At 60.2% G+C, this 17,325-nt stretch overlaps 6 protein-coding genes across 6 annotated transcripts; 3 read left to right on the plus strand and 3 right to left on the minus strand.

Moving 5' to 3' along the window:
* Positions 1-152: 152 nt before the first annotated feature.
* On the plus strand, positions 153-789 carry SLS55_010013 (uncharacterized protein; the record flags this gene model as incomplete). Its single annotated transcript, XM_066781405.1, has 2 exons — positions 153-159; positions 302-789. The coding sequence occupies 2 exons, from the start codon at positions 153-155 to the stop codon at positions 787-789; spliced, it is 495 nt and encodes a 164-aa protein (XP_066628407.1).
* Positions 790-3,064: 2,275 nt separating this feature from the next.
* Positions 3,065-5,322, minus strand: OPT8 (OPT superfamily; the record flags this gene model as incomplete). The annotated part of the gene is made up of 3 exons (XM_066781406.1): positions 3,065-3,252; positions 3,359-4,532; positions 4,585-5,322. The coding sequence occupies 3 exons, from the start codon at positions 5,320-5,322 to the stop codon at positions 3,065-3,067; spliced, it is 2,100 nt and encodes a 699-aa protein (XP_066628408.1).
* Positions 5,323-6,342: 1,020 nt separating this feature from the next.
* SLS55_010015 (uncharacterized protein) lies at positions 6,343-7,356 on the plus strand (the record flags this gene model as incomplete). The annotated part of the gene is given in 4 exon segments (XM_066781407.1): positions 6,343-6,396; positions 6,416-6,853; positions 6,906-7,287; positions 7,352-7,356. 4 exon segments carry the CDS (start codon positions 6,343-6,345, stop codon positions 7,354-7,356), a joined length of 879 nt encoding a protein of 292 aa, XP_066628409.1.
* Positions 7,357-9,911: 2,555 nt separating this feature from the next.
* SLS55_010016 (uncharacterized protein) lies at positions 9,912-11,398 on the minus strand (the record flags this gene model as incomplete). Its single annotated transcript, XM_066781408.1, has 2 exons — positions 9,912-11,338; positions 11,395-11,398. 2 exons carry the CDS (start codon positions 11,396-11,398, stop codon positions 9,912-9,914), a joined length of 1,431 nt encoding a protein of 476 aa, XP_066628410.1.
* Positions 11,399-11,803: 405 nt separating this feature from the next.
* SLS55_010017 (uncharacterized protein) lies at positions 11,804-13,285 on the minus strand (the record flags this gene model as incomplete). Its single annotated transcript, XM_066781409.1, has 1 exon — positions 11,804-13,285. The coding sequence occupies one exon, from the start codon at positions 13,283-13,285 to the stop codon at positions 11,804-11,806; it is 1,482 nt and encodes a 493-aa protein (XP_066628411.1).
* Positions 13,286-15,242: 1,957 nt separating this feature from the next.
* SLS55_010018 (uncharacterized protein) lies at positions 15,243-16,469 on the plus strand (the record flags this gene model as incomplete). The annotated part of the gene is made up of 2 exons (XM_066781410.1): positions 15,243-15,719; positions 15,801-16,469. 2 exons carry the CDS (start codon positions 15,243-15,245, stop codon positions 16,467-16,469), a joined length of 1,146 nt encoding a protein of 381 aa, XP_066628412.1.
* Positions 16,470-17,325: the final 856 nt, after the last annotated feature.

Below are 17,325 nucleotides of genomic sequence, written 5' to 3' on the forward strand. Positions count from 1 at the left end.
CAGCGAAGACAAGCCCACCATGCTTAAAAAAGTCGGTCTCCGCACATTCATCGGCTCTCTCTTGACTCTGGTCGCAACGACTGGAAACCTTTTAGTCCGTGTCATGTTGAACGGCGAGCCAGGCTGGGTCTGTTTCATGTCCTGCAACTTAGATGGTCAGTACGACAAAGCAACGCATGCCCACTGCGCAGGCGTTTAGACAAACTTCCCCCTTACGTCCCCAGTCTCCCTTCTTTCTCCTCAGGGCGAGGGGCCACCGCACATCATAAGCCCCGCATTGCTAATCCCGAGACAAAAACAGTCCTCTTCGCCGTATGCGTCGTCCACTGGGTCACCAAGACCGACGGCAACACGATCCAGCTCAGCCCCTACCAAAGACGGCTGAGCCAGGCCGGGCCGGCGTGGAAAAAGGAGCAGCAACAGCAACAGCAACGGCCATGGTTCAAGCCGCCTTACGCCAGCCACCATCGCCAGTCATGGCCGGACGGCAAAGACGATGGTGCCGCCAACAACATCGAGGATGGATACAACAACAGCAGCGGCAGCAGTAGTGGTGGCGGCGACACAACGATGCAGCTGAAGGAGCTGTCGCCGTCCTTTGATTCCACGCTCTGCAGTCCGGCGACGCGGGGGACGTCGTCGATTGAGCTGGACCGGATAACTGTGGTGCCGACGACGCGGCTGGAGGCGGAGCTCGAGGTGGAGATGCAGAGGTGCTGTCGGGGAGACGTGCAGTGGGACGGGGTAAGCATGAGGGGAATCTTGGAGGATACGAAGATGTATTCGTGAGAGAGGAGGGGGGAGCTGTTGCTTGAGACGGGTTTAATCTGGGTTGTTGCATGTGGAGCGTTTGTGCGCAGCGTTGGGCATTGCTTATTCAAGACGAAGAGGGCGCTTCAAAGCGACGGACGATTCACGAGCGATATGATTTTCACGCACTTCATTGACATTCTACTCTCGACTGCTTTTCTCCCCCCTTCTAATTCTGGCGTTCACTCATCACACTCTGTTCTTCACCGCCCTCAAGGGCCTCGGGACGAAGTAGATCGTAATATTCAGAACAAACACATATGCATGCATGCACGCACGCACGCGCACACAGACACACGCACACACACCAAGCCAACCACCCCATCCCATCCCATCCCAGCCCAGCCCAACACCCACCTCACGCGACACCCGACCTACCTGCGTGTCAGCCCAAGCCAGCAAACAACACGCCCTTGCGTCCGCCCAGCCGCCGCGCGCGCCACCTGCCCTGCCCATTCCCTTCCCCGCATCACCGCCAAAAAAACGCCACGCCATCACCCCTTCCCGCATCGTCATCACTCACATCCCTCCCCCCACCAACCAACCAACGGACGCACCTCCGGCCGAACCGAACCCGTCTAATCCCAATCCCCCACCAAGCCAAGCCGAACCGGGGGGGGGGGGGGGGGGGGGGGGGGGGGGGCAAGTTCCCCCAGCCGCGCCGTTGCCGATCGAACAAACCAACCAAACAGCATCGACATATGGCCTTCCCGTTCTTTCCCACCGCCACTCTCTTCCGCTTTCTGCTTCCGCTTTGCTCCCCTCCCACCCCCTGCTCCCGCTCCCGTCGCCGCCGCCTCCGCGTCGTGGTCGAGCACGTTTTTTTCGTTCTTCGTCCCGTCTCGAACTTCCTTCGTTACCGGGTTTGGTGGTGGTTTTTAGTGTGTTGATCAATCGATAAAATGCTAATTTTAGTGGCGAACCTCGTGTCCCCCCGTTTCTGTAAAGGGATCTGTTTTATATATAGGAGGCAATACCCCGGTCCGGTGTCCATTTTCCACAAGAAGGGGGAGAAAAAGTTAAGGCGGAGGAGGAGGAGGAGGAGGAGGAGGAGGAGAAGAAGAAACAAAAAATCAAAGAGTGACGATAAACGGGAGTTAAAGTGTATAACTCCGATTTGGTTGCCAAGTTTAAAGAAAAGACGAATGGGAGTAGTAGTAATATCGCGATACACACACGAAACAAGACCGGCCGTGGCCGTCCTTCTCTAAGAGCTATGCGAACTTTTGTTTGCGGGAGAGTTAGGTTGTTATTATTAAGGGCTAGTTGGTTCGATCGGATGATAACGTCATAGCCGGCTGACGGACTAAAGCGGCCCCGACCTCTTTTATAAATGCCGGGTCTCCGCTCATCTATCAGCCTAGTCTAAACTCTACTGTGTACGCAGAGACGAACACCCGGCTTTTTCCATGGTATTTCCACGCCTCTCTTTCTTTTTGTTTGGGCTGATCTCCCCCCGTCCCGGATATCGCATCAGGGGCTGGATCTTTACATGAGAGGCGCAATGTTATAATAGTGAGAAAGCACAACAGCGTTCTTCATGGCGGAAGCACCAGCTAGCAAAAGATGCTTATTCCTATCTCGACGTTTGCGGCGACGAGATAATAATACATCGAAGCACATTCCTCTATCATAGTACAGTTCCAGTCTTCCAACCAAGCCGTCCGTCTATTTCTTCAAGCGCCGAAGCAGCACTTCGCGCAATCTAGCCCCCACAATTTAAGTAAAGGACAACAATAATCCCGCAGGTGCTAAGTATACGACACACGTTAGGGCTGTTCCTAAAGTTGATTTGATCAGCGACCCTGATTTGCTTTGCCGATCTACCACAGTACATGAGTATTTCGGGATTGCCCAGACGGGGCAAGCGTGGAGGGGGACCGCGCCCCTCCGTTGGTGCGCTGCCGGCGTCGGGGCCACCACACAAGCACACACAAGCTCGTTGCGCGGTCTTGGCTTTTCCGACTCTCAATAGATCCGTGCTGTTAACGTGAGGCATTTAAAGGCAGTTGTCATGCAACGGGCTAGTGTCGCAGATGGACGAAGAAGACGCTTGTAGATGGGGGCCGGGGCGCGCAGCAAATGAGGGGAAAAAAGAATCGAGGTCGCGCTTTCCCAAAGTGGTCACGAGCAATGTATCCGTTCATGATTTCGTTGTATTCTACATACCTCTTGCCGCTTTTTCAGTCCTGCGCGTACGTACGGACGACTCTCGCAAGACGAACACGAACACAAAACATAAAAACATTAGAAATCACAAGTGCGGCACGGCCAGGCTCGCCAGGAGCAGGTTCACGATGCTCAAAAGACCCTCTCCGAGAATGAGACCGCTCGCGAGCACGATGATGGGCGTCTCCTGCTTGCCGCGGTAGCGAAGCCAGTACAGGTTCATCAGGCCACCGATGGTCCTGGCAAGCGTAAAGGACGGCGTATTGTACATTCCTATCAACTCGAGTCAGACAGCAGACGTGGGAGGGGGGGCTGATTGGTTGGCAGATGCCCAAAAAATCCAAAAAAAAAAAAAAAATCGCAATCGAACAACACTTACCAACGGCAACAGCAATGCCGCCAGGAATGAACCGCGACCACCGCCTTGCGCCAGCCTTGTTCTGCTCGCCCACCCTGACGGCGGTGCCGACGGCAAAGACCACGCCGGCGGCGAGCGCCCACTGCATGACCATGGGCGGCAGGCCCTTGCCGGTGACCAGCCTAGCGGTGAAGATCCAGACGAAGCCGGTGGGGACCTCGAAGAGCTTGCCGGGGACCTGGTAGACGTTTGTGTACAGGCGATATACGACGGCGGACAGCACGGCGCCGACGGCGGAGCCGACCATCTGGCCCCAGAACTGGGCGTTGGGGGCGGCGCCCAGCAGGTGGCCGGTCTTGATGTCCTGCATGAGGTCGCCGGCCTGCAGCGCGCCCGACTCGGACAGGGCGCCGGCGACGAGGTTGATGACGACGGCGTTCTTGTTGGTCGCCGCGTGCGGCATGGCCAGCGCGACGAGCAGCTGCGTGAGTTTGGAGATGCCCGACACCGGGTTCAGGTCCGTCTCGCCCAGCGCGCGCACGCCCATGATGCTCAGGATCAGGGCGAGGCCGAGGCCGAGGATGTTCAGGCTCAGCGGGACGAGGTTGCCGAAGACGTAGTGCACGGCGCCGATGCTGAGGCCGAGCGAGAGGACGAGGCCGATGAGCGTGGTGCGGGTGGAGATGAGATGCTCGGGCGGCGCGTCTTCTTCCTCGTCGGATGCATCGCGCTTGGTGGGACGGCCGTCGATGGCTGCGTAGCCGTTGAGTGATTTGAGCGAGTCCATGTCAAACGAGAACATGTCGCTCCAGGTCCGCTGTCTGAAATGGTCAATGAGCCTTGGCAGCCACACGCGCGCGTGGTGGATGAGCGGCCGCAGAACCAACCAGCCAAGGCTGACCAGTGAGTCCGCCAGCATGATGGCAAGACTGACCCACACGATCCAGCCTTTGCTACCCGTCTCCCAGTCGCTGACCGGGCCGGGGGCCCAGCCTCTTTTCTTGGCAAGAGGCGAAAGGACGCCCCACCCGAGAATGGCACCCAGAAGCATGTGGAGCGTCGTCTCGGGCCCCATGATGATACCCTGGCCGATGTACGCCGGAGAGGGGTTCAGGGTCCATAGCCATTTGCTGGCCAGATGCAGACCGAAGATTGGCACGTCACGCAACTGGGGGACAAAGTAGGTCAAGACGGTCTGATCACCACAATCAGTCAAGCCTCACATGAAGATGATGCAATACACCTACATAAACAGCGGAGACGCCAAAAGCTATGGTCAGGAGGCGGACCTTGGCCCGCCAGTCGCTCTGCGAATCCAGCCCGGTCCCCGCCTCATTCTCCTCGTCCGTTTCCGGGAAGGTTTGAGGCGGAGGAGAGTCGGCCGTGGCTCCGCCAGGCGCGCCGCCGACGAGAAGATGTGCCCGCTCGCCGTCGTCGCTGTCCCCTTGCTGCGACCCACGATGCTCGTCCTGGCGGATGACGGCGCCTTTTCCATACTGGCCATGCAGCACGCCAATCATGAGGGCGGCCGCAGTGCCGCTCGGAAACTTCAGCTTCTCCCGTATGATGACCTGGCGGCGCAGCGGGACGGCAAAGACGACGCCGAAGAAGCAGATGCCGACCGCCCACACGATGAGCTTCCACAGACCAACATCCAGCGGGCCGTTCTCCTCGGGCTTCAGCAGATACTGCAGGGCGGGAATGACGCCGACGAAGCCGCAGCCCAGCGGCATGGTGCCCACGCTGCCGGCGACGCTCTGGATCAGCACGTTCTCGACGGGCGAGAAGGGCAGGCGCAGGTAGCGCGACATCAGGCGGAACCAGGCAAAGCCCAGCAGCGCCGACGGCATGGCCATGCTGCTGACCCAGCCCGTCTGCAGGCCAAAGTATGTGTTGGAGAAGCATATCACAATGCCGATGCCGAGGCCGACCAGGATGCCGCGCAGGGTGAAGTTCTGAGGCTCGGCTGCGCGCTGAGCAAGCATCGTGCGGGCGGGCGCGGGGTCATGCGGCAGGTCTGCAGCGTCGTTGTCGTCGTCGCGATAGGCAGAAGTGGGGGTATGCGGTCTCTCGATGCGCTGCGGCGACTGGGCGGGCGAGAGGCGGGCGCCTCTGTCGGGAGCCATTTCGAGAGAGGCCAGCGGGATGGCTTGGTCGTCGTCGGGCGGGAGAGGAGACACGACGGGCGGGCTCTGGTCCACGACGGTGCTGGACGGCGATGGCGAGGGTGGTGAGGGCGATTGCGAAAGTGCACAGCTGATGTAATTGCTGCACGCACTGGTCACCCGCTATGGCGCAACCGCCCTGCATGCGACTGGCTGCCTTCTCTCCTCGGCTTGCCGTCCTCAGGCACTCCGAGCTAGGCTGTCGCACAGAAATAAGTCATGCGAGGACGCTCCGCAGGCTGGCCAGAGTGCGTTCAGGTACGCTGGAGCCTCGTCTCGGCGATTTGCACGCCCGCCGCGGCCTTCCCTGCGCCCGCGCGGCAGGTTATGCTCCAGTCGGCCTCGTCATAGGCATGCATTCAGCTGGGGCGGCCCCTTGTCGGTCGCACGCGTCTTTATGCCGCACTCTGCTTTCACCGCTCTCCCAACCGGGCGAGCACGCCGCATGAGGCACGCCGCGCGCACCCCCAGTCGCCTCCCACTGTGCCGCCCTGTCAATAATGATGAGGTGCAGGCGCTGGCCACAAACGCCCACACGCCCCAAACGCGCGGGCGGCGTCACCGGTAGCGATCGTCGGCAGACGGGCGAAGGGGCCCTGGCGGCATCCACTCTCAGCGGCGGTTTTGCCTGTCTGGCCACTGGCTAGCGGCCGCGGCGGTTCAGTGTAGGGCTGCGATGATCCTGGAGAAATTTTGCGGAGACCTCCCTGACGCTTCGGCGCCCACGCGCCTGCTTGCCAAAAATTATATAGTCGGCCCCATCCTGTGCCACCCCACGCCCACACTCCTCAACTTCCTCGCCTTCCCATACTGCTCCCACGCCTGCTCATCTCTGCAAACATGCCGTTCATGGGCGACAGCGATTGGTCGGCGCCCTCGACGGGCGAGTGGTCGGTATGAGTCCTCCGTCCAGCCTCTCTCCGTCCTGCTCCCTCCTTCCGAGCGATTGTCGGCAACACTCACCCGCCAACAATATGCTTTCAAGGACTCGCTGTACCTCTCCTTCCCGGCGGCCAAGTCCAAGGCGCGGGAGGTCGTGGCGGCCAAGACCAGCAAGCCGCAGCGCCCGGCGTACATGAAGCACAAGACGCACGCCTCAATGCCGCACCTCGGCCAGGCCCAGCAGTACGTCTTCCGCCCGGCCACCCACGCCGACACGGTCGACCGCCAGCGCCGCCCCGCCGCCACCAAGCCGGCCTTGAAGCGCACCCAGAGCCTCACCACGCCCGCCGCTGCCGCCATGGCCGAGCAGCCCAAGGTCGAGAAGCACGTCCACTTCGTCGACGAGGGCTACGGCTCCGCGTCGTCGTCGTCGTCATCGTCGTCGTCGTCGCCGGCGACGAGCCCGAAGGTCAGTGGTAGCCGTCTGGAGTCGATGTAGCCTCCGCTCACAAGCTCTGTAGCAAGAGCCCAAGAGCGACGCCGACAGCCGCCCGTCCACGGCCGACTCGGATTTCGAGCAGCTCGCGGCGAAGCAGCAGCAGCCGCAGCAGAAGGAGCGGCCGTCAAAACCGGCGCGCAGCAAGACTGACGCTCAACTGCCGATCGTCGTCAAGGCGCAGAGCAGAAGTCCCACAGACGGCGCTAAAGGCGCGGCGGCTCTTGCGCAAGCGAGTCCCCAGCACGTGTCGCGCCAGCGCCTGGCGCGCAGCCAAACGGCGCCCGTCCGGCAGTCGAGTCGCCGGCTTGCGCAGGCGCAGGACGACAAGATTGCGGGCACGGGCGGGTCGTATCGCAACGCGAACGGCAACATCTGCTTCGACGAGTTCAGCTACTTTGGCGGCAGTGAGTACTCCGTAATGCGTAAATCCTGCGCGGATTGCGACATCGGCGCGCTAACAGCATGCAGTTTAGCGGATGATGGAAGGCATCCATCTGTAAAACAGGGATAGGGCCGGCGTTGCAGGGGACCAAAATACTGGGTTTGATATTCGACCATTGCCTTTAGCTACCACAGAGGCTGTAAAACAGCGCGCACTTTGAATTCCATCCGTCCGCCAATCAGGGCATTTTTGATGCGACCCTTTCCCCGCAGAATCGCTCTGACCAAGTGGTGGCCGGTGTTGCTTGTTGACACTGTCTGCCAACTTTTCACCCCGAGACAAACACACCCTCACTGTTCCCCGTTGTTGCTGTCCACTGCGCCTGTCACCCGCCATGGCCGCCGCCGCATTATTTCAGGTCCGCCAGCACCAGGCACCCGACCGCCACGGTCACTCTAACCCTCAATCCTGACCCATAAATCCAGGCACCACCGGCCTCCGTGCACCGCCAGCCCTATCCGCTGCCTCTACAAACAACCCCCTTTGGTCGCCGCTCAAGATCCCGACGGCCCGCCCCTTCTTCGCTCGACCTCCATCTCTTCTTCGACTTCTCTCGCGCCGCAAAACAGTCGAGCGGCGAACGGCCCAGTCGCATCGCCCCGGCAACCGACCCCATCTCCACTGCGACCGACATGTCGCCGACGACCGTCCCGCATCCGCCCGCGGCCGCTGACTCGGGAAGACGTGGCCATCTGCCTCGTTTGCCATCGCTCTCCAGATCTCCGGTGCGGATCGACGGACGGCTAGTCAGACAGCGTCCTGAAACTCATGTCAATGAAGTCTCGCGGTTGCGCGGCGACCCCAGAAGAGGAGCCGCTGCCACTGCCACTGCCACCGCTCCAGCTCCAGCTCCAGCCCGCGGCGCCGTCGGCCCCGGTGGCGAGCAGCAGCAGCAACAACCCACCAACAAGAGCATCATGGACTTGGCACCCGTATACACTTCGTCCGAGGTACGTACGCTACGCACGCATCTCATTCCCCACAAATTCCCCAATCCCCGGATCTGCCAAGAGATCAGGAACTCTCTGCTTTCCTTTCCCCCGGCGTCTTTTCATTTTTCTATTTTTTTCGTTTTTGTGTTTGTGTTTATTCACACCGCAGCTCCAGACACCATCACCATCACCCTTCCGAGGGCAGCAGCAGCACGGCCGCCGCCGCCGCCGCCGCTCGCCGGACCCAACCTTCACCCCGCCCACCCTCCGCCGCACCCAGCCCGTGCGCACGTGGGTGACGCTGACGGGCGACGCGCGCGCCGTCGCCGCCGCGTTTGGCGATGACGAGGACGGGTTCGAGTTCGATGATACCAATGATATGCTAAGCCCGCCAAAGCGGCAACGACGAGGGAATAATGCCCTCTCCCAGCACCACCACCGCCTACACGACGACGACAACAACAGCAATACCGACAGCCGGGATGCCGCCGACAACAACGGCGCCGCCTCCGCCCGCACCGCCGCATGGCTCCTCTCCCAACAAGCCACCATCCACCTCTTCTCCAACACGCCTCCTCTCTCACCACCACAACAACCCAAGAACCCCTTCCCCTTCCCCTTCCCCTCCTCGAACGACGACGACGACGACGACGACGACGCCAACAACAACATCGAATCCTTCCTCTCCCCCTCGCGCCGCCGCCGCTTCCGCCGCTCGCCTGGCTGGAGCGCATTCGCATTCGGCGTGGACGAGCCGCTCCGCTCGCCGACGGAGGAGCTGAGCGCGCTGTCGCTGGGCAGCAGCAGCGACGAGGATGTTGATGATCAGGGGTTGTTGTTGTCGTCGTCGTCGTCGTCGTCGTCGTCGTCGTCGTCGTCGTCGTTTGCGGCTGCTCCTCCGCCTTCCAACTGGACCACGACGTCGACGACGAAGGTTACGCCGGGGATGGGGATGATGGGGAAGAGGAGGCGAGGGGGGTTGAGGAGGTCGTTGGCGGGGAGGTTTGCGGTGGTGGTGGGGGAGAATGGTGGGGGCGAGGGTGGTGGGGGGTTGGTGGTGTTGGGGGCGGTTTGAGGGTGTTGGTTTGGGAGGGGGGGATGATGTCGTGGTGGTGGTGTGGCTACCATGCACCGGTTGCTGCTGCGATCTCTGCGTGGAGTTGGCTGGGGCGGCTCGGGTTTACTCCTGGCATCATCTTCTGGGGCTTGGTTGGTTTACTTACTGGCAGCATGTGCGGGATTGGTTTCTTTACTCCTCCGGCCTTTTCGACTTTTCGACTTTTGGGTTCCTTTTTTTTTTTTTTTTTTGGTGGAAACGACTTGCTGATGACATGCTGAACTTGGAAGCATTTGGAAGCGGATACACATCGGCGCGGTTGCATCACGGTGGGCGGCAATACTTTGGATCTTTGGGTCTGCTTTTTCCCTTTCTCCAGCATTTCCAAGCGAGCGCTTGCATGGACGGTTTTCTGAGAGCATTTGAGCGGTAAAGGGAAACATTGCATTTCAGCTATAGAGCTCTATGGACATGTCTTCCTTGCGTCTGAATTGACTGGACTATGCTGGTTATGGTGCCGAAAGCGAGCTGCTAGTTGGAGAACGAAGACGATGATCAGAGTCCGACCATCGTCTTCGTCCTCCATGTCTTCGTCTTTCACGTTGTCCTGGCCGATTGCAGCGCATCCCACCACGTCGTCCACTCATCCTCCTCGATGCGGAGCAGATCATTGTCCAAGCAGTGATCCAACGCCGCGCACCAATGTTTGAAGTGATCAGCGCTCTGGATAGAACCGTGCATTTCGAGCAAGAAGGCCACGGCAAGAGCATTTGGCGCGTACTCGGCGCACCTCTTGAGGTACCTTCTCCACTCCAGCATGCGAACCCAGGCCATCTGGCCGGTATAGTCCTCAGCACGAAATTCCGGGATCCCGCCGTCCGAGAAGACCGGATCCTGACCTCCCACGGCGAACCTCCTCCACTCCTTGGCAAAGTGCCTCGTCACCAGCGGCGGCCGGCAGAACATGCTGCGCGACATCTCCACCATCTCGGCCGCACCGGCGCCGCCGCTCCCGACCAAAGTCTGTTGGCTGCCGGCGTCGACACACAGCCCGTACCCCTCGGGGACCGGGCGGCAGCGCGGGATGGCGGAAAACACCAGCGACAGCGTTTCCAGCGCCTTGATGTCGTCGGGGCACTTGACCACGGGCTCGCGGTGCAGGGCCATGCGCTGCTCCGTCATGAACGCAGGCGCTTCGGTCGTGTTGTACACGACCGAGTCGTCGTCGTCCTCGTACTCCTCGTCGAAGACCTCATGATCGAATGAGACGATGCGGTCGATCGGCATCGTCGACAGCCATTGCTTGTTGTCCTGGTCGTCATCAACGTCTTCCTCCTCCGCTGCGGACATCTCGTCCCAGAACATCTTGCTGATGATGAGCAGGAAGATGTCATACCGGGCGTCGCGGCTGTAGACCTTGAGGCCCATGGGGAGGTGGCGTCGGTTCTGGGCGTAGTAGCCCGCCGCGCCGGCGAGGCTCATGGCGTGCAGGTGCCCGGCCGCCTCGGGGAACGCCGCCGTCAGCCGGTCGAGGAGGCCTTTGGCGGTCTCCAGGTCGCGGTCGAAGGTGGGCGGGACGACGACTTGCCGATCGGCGCGCAGGACCTCTTCCGCGAGGCGCGGGATCAGGTGGTGGTGGCGCAGCAACGCGAAGCCGACGCTCAGCAGCCGCGGGTTGTCGCGCATCTCGTAGTATTCGAATTCGTTGAAGAGGCGCAGGGGCGCGGCGAGGATGAAGCCGTCGACCCGCTTCCGGAGGATGTCCATCCTCTTCTCCAAGGGCTCCCGGCTCAGGCCCTGGGTCCACGCGATGTGCTTGTGTGAGAGGAAGGTCTGGAGCTTGGGCGCGTGGAACTCGATCTCGTCGTAGTCGCTGATTCTGGCGAACACGGGTATGCCTTCCTCGCACCCGAACACTGTGCTGACGGTGCCGACGTGCTGGTCTCTCCGTCGGACAAAGTAGTGGAATTCGGCGAGACTGAGCGTTCGCATCGGTGCTCCCTCATCGTTGCGACGGTCGGACGCTGTTCACGAGTAGGTGCACGATTGTAGACCAAGGCGAGCGGATGACGAAACTTACACATCTTGAACTGTAGTATATTAATCGCCAGCGGGGCCGTGATGTGTGTGGTGTTGGCTCAATGGTAAGGCGCAAGAATTGTCCAATGGAGGTTGTTCTGAGCGGAGGATGAAGTTGGGCGAGATCTTCTGAGTGACGAAGTCAAGCACCGACAAGATCACGATCAGATATCCCAGAGCAACCTGCGACGCTAAACCATTTTGGGCGCACGGGTGATGAATCACCACGTTTCTGCGACCTTTCATCCCCGCCAGATTCTTAATTATCACACATATGTAGCGCTACCCTACTAGGGCAAAGTAATTAAGCTGAGTAGGACGGCGAGTGTAGCCAGTTAGAAAGCCCATAACGCCCCCTCGATCTCAAGGAAAGAAAGAAAGATGTCCCTATCGCCGTTGCACTAACGTCTTTACAATCTGGCCAACTCGGTCCCGAACAGCCTATTGACACCCCATGTCAGGAAAATCATCGACTTCGTCCTGAAGCTCCTCGTCCAGGTCAAACTACCCTGCCTCCAAGACAGCCACGCCAACTTCCCCGTCCACTCCCTGTCCTGGATGATGCCGTCATGGTTGCCGATGTAAGTGACTAGGCCCTTCGGCCGGAACTTGTACGGCGTCTCGGACCCGCTGTTCAACACGCACGCCAGGTACCTCGCCTTCTGCACCGCGACCTCGGCCGTGGTCGGCAGCGGCGCTCCCTCGATGTCACACGCATCGCCCAGCCCATAGACGCCCTCCCACACCTCATCCTCCCCACCGCCCTCCTCCCTCCTCGGCTTGTAGACGCGCAACCGGGCATCCGTCAGCAGGCGAACGAGCCCCCCGTCGCCGCCGGACTTGCGCGCGCCCTCGAGCCGCTCGACCAGCGGCACACTCTGATTCCCCGTCGCCCACACGAGCAAGCCGCACGGCAACCTGCCATCCTCCTTCGTGTAGATGGCATCCTGCTCGACGCGCTCGATGTGCGAGTTGGTACGCACCTCGACATTCTCACGCTCCGCCAGCCGCTCGCGCGCATACTCGTGCAGCTTGCGGTCGTACGCGCTCAGGATGTGCGGGGCGACGTCGTGGATGGCGAAGCTCAGCTTGTCCGCGACGCCGGGATACAGCCTGGCCAGGTCCGATCGCGCCAGGTCCCACAGCTCGGCGCAGAGCTCGACGCCCGTGGGGCCGCCGCCGACAATGACCACGCGCAGCTTGTCGCGGCGCTGGGCGTCCGTCGTCACGCCCGGCGCGCACGCCGCCTTCTCCAGCTGCTCGAACAGCCGGCGGCGCAACTGGCGCGCGTCGTCCACCGTCCGCACGAACTGCGCGTGCTCGCGGACGCCGGGCACGCCGAACAGGTTCGGCGCGCACCCGGGGCACACGACGAGCGTGTCGAAGGACTCGTCGAAGGCGTCGTCCTGCCGGCACCAGTCGAAGGCCGTCCGGCAGCGCAGCCGGCGCGCGCCCAGGTCGATGCCCTCGACGCGCGCCTTGACGTAGCGCAGCCCCCGCTTCTTGCCCCGGATCGGCTCCTCGGCCAGGTAGAAGGCGAACTTGCCCGTCGCCACGCTGGCCAGCAGCGGCGTGTAGACGAGCGCCGGCGACGGCGAGATGACGGTGACCGCGAACTTGCGCGTGTCGAGCGATGTCGCGAGCGTGTAGCCGGCCCAGCCCGTGCCGATGATGGTGATGCGCTGTTTGCCGTTGGCCGCGGCGGAGGAGGAGGAGGAGGCGGAGGCCATGTCGTCGTTGTCGTTTTCGTCGAGGTAGTCGTTGATGAGGTTGTCGTGCGAGTCGTCGCCCTCGGAGTAGTCGTGGTACGGCGGCGTGTCCTCGTAGTCGTCGTCGTCGGCGGCGTCGTCCTCCGCCCGTACGGCCGGGGCTGCCGGCGGCTTTTGTATCATCGTTTGCGAAGGACGAAGGGAAGGGGATGGGCGGCAGCGAGCGGGGCGGGCGTGGAGCGCGAGTAAGTCGGATCGTGGGGAACCTGGTCGCGCATCGCGAGGTTAAGTATATGTCCCCCGCATGTCTGGAATGCTGCGGTACTGACCGACCGTCTGATTGGTCGAAGCTATGGTGTTCCGGAACCAGGAGGGAACTCTATTTGCGGACAACAGTGTTGATTGGAGTTCCGGAGGGCCAAGTGGTGGGGTAAGCTGAGTCTTGGTCAACAACTTCTTGGACATCTTCGGGGTAGAACGGCTCCCACGCATGTAGCGGTGCTACCCACGGGCTGCATCGAGCGGCTTCTTGAGGCTTTGTTTAAGTCAGCGAGCGATTGTATCATTTTTGTTCCTCCAACAATGTGTGGAGAGTTGCGACGGAAAAGAGGTCTCCGGGTAAGTCTAGCATGCCGCTGACATGTGATTGCGCGAGAAGCACGTATCCCTTCGTCTGTGAAGTTCCAGTCGACTCCGCAACACTCTCAACATCGCTAAGACAATCGCAATACGGTAGTTTTATAGCTCATTCCGTCGCTCTTTTTCTGTAGCACTTCACGCAGACACCGAAGGGAGTAATCCAATGAACCCAAACGCGCCTAGCTTGATTTAACTTCAGGCAACACACAGGGACACAAATGCTCTTGACCCATTAAATGGGTGTCTTTCATTTGTGAGCGCCCAGGCAATTGCGTGGCCATTCACAAGTGCCGCTTGAGGAGCTTGGGTATCATCCGGATGATCCGAATGAGGAACACAGCGACATCAATGTCACCGGCCTAAAGAAAACCAGGAAAAGCCAAACCAGCAGGTACCGATGTCTTCGTGGAAACGGAAACACAGAATGGTGACAGTATGGGTAGCTGATGTCCCAGTCAGGGGTCAGCACATGAACGGAAGTCAGGAAGGAGTACGTCCGTACTGCAATGCAAGATGCTGGATCGACGGCGGAAGATTCGAGATGACCTCGATGAAGCCATGAAACTTTATCGACAATGAAGCCGGTTTTCTACAATTTGGGAGCACTTAGCTGCTTCATATCGGTCCCTTTAGCGCTGGTCGCAACTCCTTTTCGAGCGATGCGTTACAGAGAGCGAAAGGTGACAAACGTCCGACTCGCACAGCCGTCTTCTGGTCCGAGCATCATTCAGCCCGTTGCGCCGCGCCCCACCTTCCAACATCCTCCCATACCATTTCCATGCTCAAACAGCTGGATTTACTCTCCCATGCGATGTTAATGAGTGCTATAGTGAGCTCTCCAATCCGAATCACTCCAGTTTTTCGCCTTCTTCTTCAAAGATGCTGCATGGAGGATCAACGTCTCGAATCTCTCACTTCCCAGTAACGGGCCGATCCCGGAGCGTAGATCCCCCATGACCCTCAGGACCGATGAGGAGACGAGTGATCCACCTCCACCGTATTCAAGAATTGCTCCAGGCGTAGGCTGCCGAGACTAACTGCTTAGTCGAAAGGTTATCTCAATCAGTCCGACCGGAGAATCAGCTCTCTTCGGTTGGCAGCATAAGCCCTGCGACCATTCCAGCTACCTCAGAAGACCGTTCGCCGCAACGGCGCGTATCACAGTGGCGAAGCTAGCTTCTATCGATAAACAAGTTTGCTTTGTCCTGCCGATCCACTCTCAAGCCCTTCGCGTTTTCGGCATTGGCGCTGTTTCTATGCATCCATTCGGCGTCTCATCTACCAGATGTGGACTATTGGCAACTCCGGGTCACGCGGGGAGAGACCATGGGAGATGTAGGAAGAGATATAAAGCCCAAAGAGGTCGGGGGGAGATGAAGGCCTTCTTTCATCAGCAGCTTCAACATTCGTTTCTCCAATCCTCCCTTCCTTCTTTTCCAACCTCAACGCCAGCCCATCAGCAAGACTGACGGCTCCGCCTCTTTCATTTTCCCCTTCAACAATGGTCGCCATCAACCACTACCTCGCCACCCTGGCCCTCGCCGCGACCGCGGCAACCGCCATGCCGCTGGAAGCGCGCCAAGGCTTCTCCATCCCGGGCCTCGGCGGGGATACCGCCAACGACGTGCAGTCGGGCGTGTGCAAGGAGGTCACGTACATCTTCGCGCGCGGGACGACGGAGCAGGGCAACATGGGGTCGACGGTGGGGCCGGCGCTCAAGACGAAGCTGGCGGCGGCCGTCGGGGCGGACAAGCTCGCGACGCAGGGCGTCAACTACGCGGCCGACGTGGCGGGCACCGTCGTCGGCAGCATGTCGCCGGGCGCGGCCGAGGGCAGCAAGAACTGCGCGCAGCTGGTCCAGCAGGCGCTGGCCAAGTGCCCGCAGACCAAGATCGTGCTGGCCGGCTACTCGCAGGGCGCGCAGCAGGTGCACGGCTGCCTGATCGACCTGAGTGCGGACGAGGCGGCCAAGGTTGCGGTACGTCTTCTTCTCCATTCGATCCGATTTCCCTCCCCCGACGACCCAAACCCCCCTGACTAACATGTCACTCCGAAACAGGCCGCCGTCACCTTCGGCGACCCCCTCCGCGCGCAGCAGTTCAAGAACATCGACCAGTCGCGCACCAAGATCTTCTGCGCCGCCGGCGACCTCGTCTGCACCAACCAGTTCATCATCACCGCCGCCCACCTGTCGTACGCGTCCGAGTCGACCGGCCCCGCCGCCGAGTTCATCCAGCAGCAGCTGGGCACGCTCGACGCCACCACCACCGCTAGCTCTTCCACCGCCGCCAACAGCAGCAGCAGCAGTACTGTCTCGGCTGACAGCAGCACCACGTCGCCCTCGTCTGGGCTGGGATCGGGCATGTTGGGTGGATTGAGCGGCTTGAGCGGCTTGACGGGCGGTAGTGATGGCTCCAGTGACAGCAGCAGCAGTGGCTTGGGCGGCTTGAGCGGGCTGAGCGGCTTGAGCGGGCTGGGTGGCAGCAGTGGGTCCAGTGATGGCGCTTCGAGCTTGCTCAGCGGCTTGGGCGGTCTCAGCGGGAGCGGCTCCGGCGACAGCAGTGGCTCGAGTATGCTGAGCGGACTCGGCGGACTGACTGGCGGATCGTCGGGCAGCGGGCTGAGCGGTTTGAGCGGCTTGAGCGGCTTGAGTGGTGGTTCGAGTGGTTTGAGTGGCTTGAGCGGCTTGAGCGGGCTGAGTGGTCTTGGAGGAAGCTCTAAGAACTGAGTGTTGGGGAGATATAGTTGTTTTGATGTGTAGAAGTGCGGGCACTTCCTTGTATGATTAGTTCGCTGGGCTTGGGGATGGTTTCTGTTAATACATACGCTGCTTTCAAATCTCTCTCTAATCTCAGGTTGGCACTGAATATCTTTTCCCAGGAAGGCATACTACTTACCGACCTCTCGGCTCCAATCTCAGAACCTTCACCAGCGCACGGTAGCGCACATACTCCACGGCCCTCCTGCATCGTACATGACCGTCGAAAGAATTTCCCGAGCGGCCTGCACCTCTTCGGGAGGCTAGAGGCTCGCCCACCGAGAGTCCACCCTCGAAAGCTTAAGAATCCGGGCCCTTTGACGTAGCGTGCGGTAAGCCGTCTCAACCTCAAGCAAAACCATATCTGGCAACCGTTGCCTACACGCATTATTGGCTCCGCGAGCACTTCTGCCGCCGCACGCGAACCCTTTTTCCCCCGTAGACCGCGCTGAGTGACGTCTCTCCAGTGCGTAAACGACATGGACTGCGTAGGACAAAACTGACTTCCTCCGCATGCGAGAAGGCGCAGTAAGCGTAGCCGTAGCGTGGTTGCCGACTTGGTATCGTTATATTACACAACAGTAACAACAACAATGCCCCCTACTGCAAAGGGTGCAGCGGCACCTCCGCCCCCTCTCGCCTCGTACTGCTGCCTGGTCGTTTGTTAATCAATACCCATGCAGGGTCTCCACATCCCTACCGAGGACCACTTCCGGATAAACTTGCAGCAATCGGCCTCACAATAAATAACAACAGTGTGAGGTAATACCTAGTATCGCATTAGTTTACTTTGATTGAGACAATGAACATCTTTTCATCCCATGCA

Source organism: Diplodia seriata (assembly GCF_021436955.1).
Source record: "Diplodia seriata strain FDS-637 chromosome Unknown scaffold_11, whole genome shotgun sequence".
Classification (NCBI taxonomy): domain Eukaryota; kingdom Fungi; phylum Ascomycota; class Dothideomycetes; order Botryosphaeriales; family Botryosphaeriaceae; genus Diplodia; species Diplodia seriata.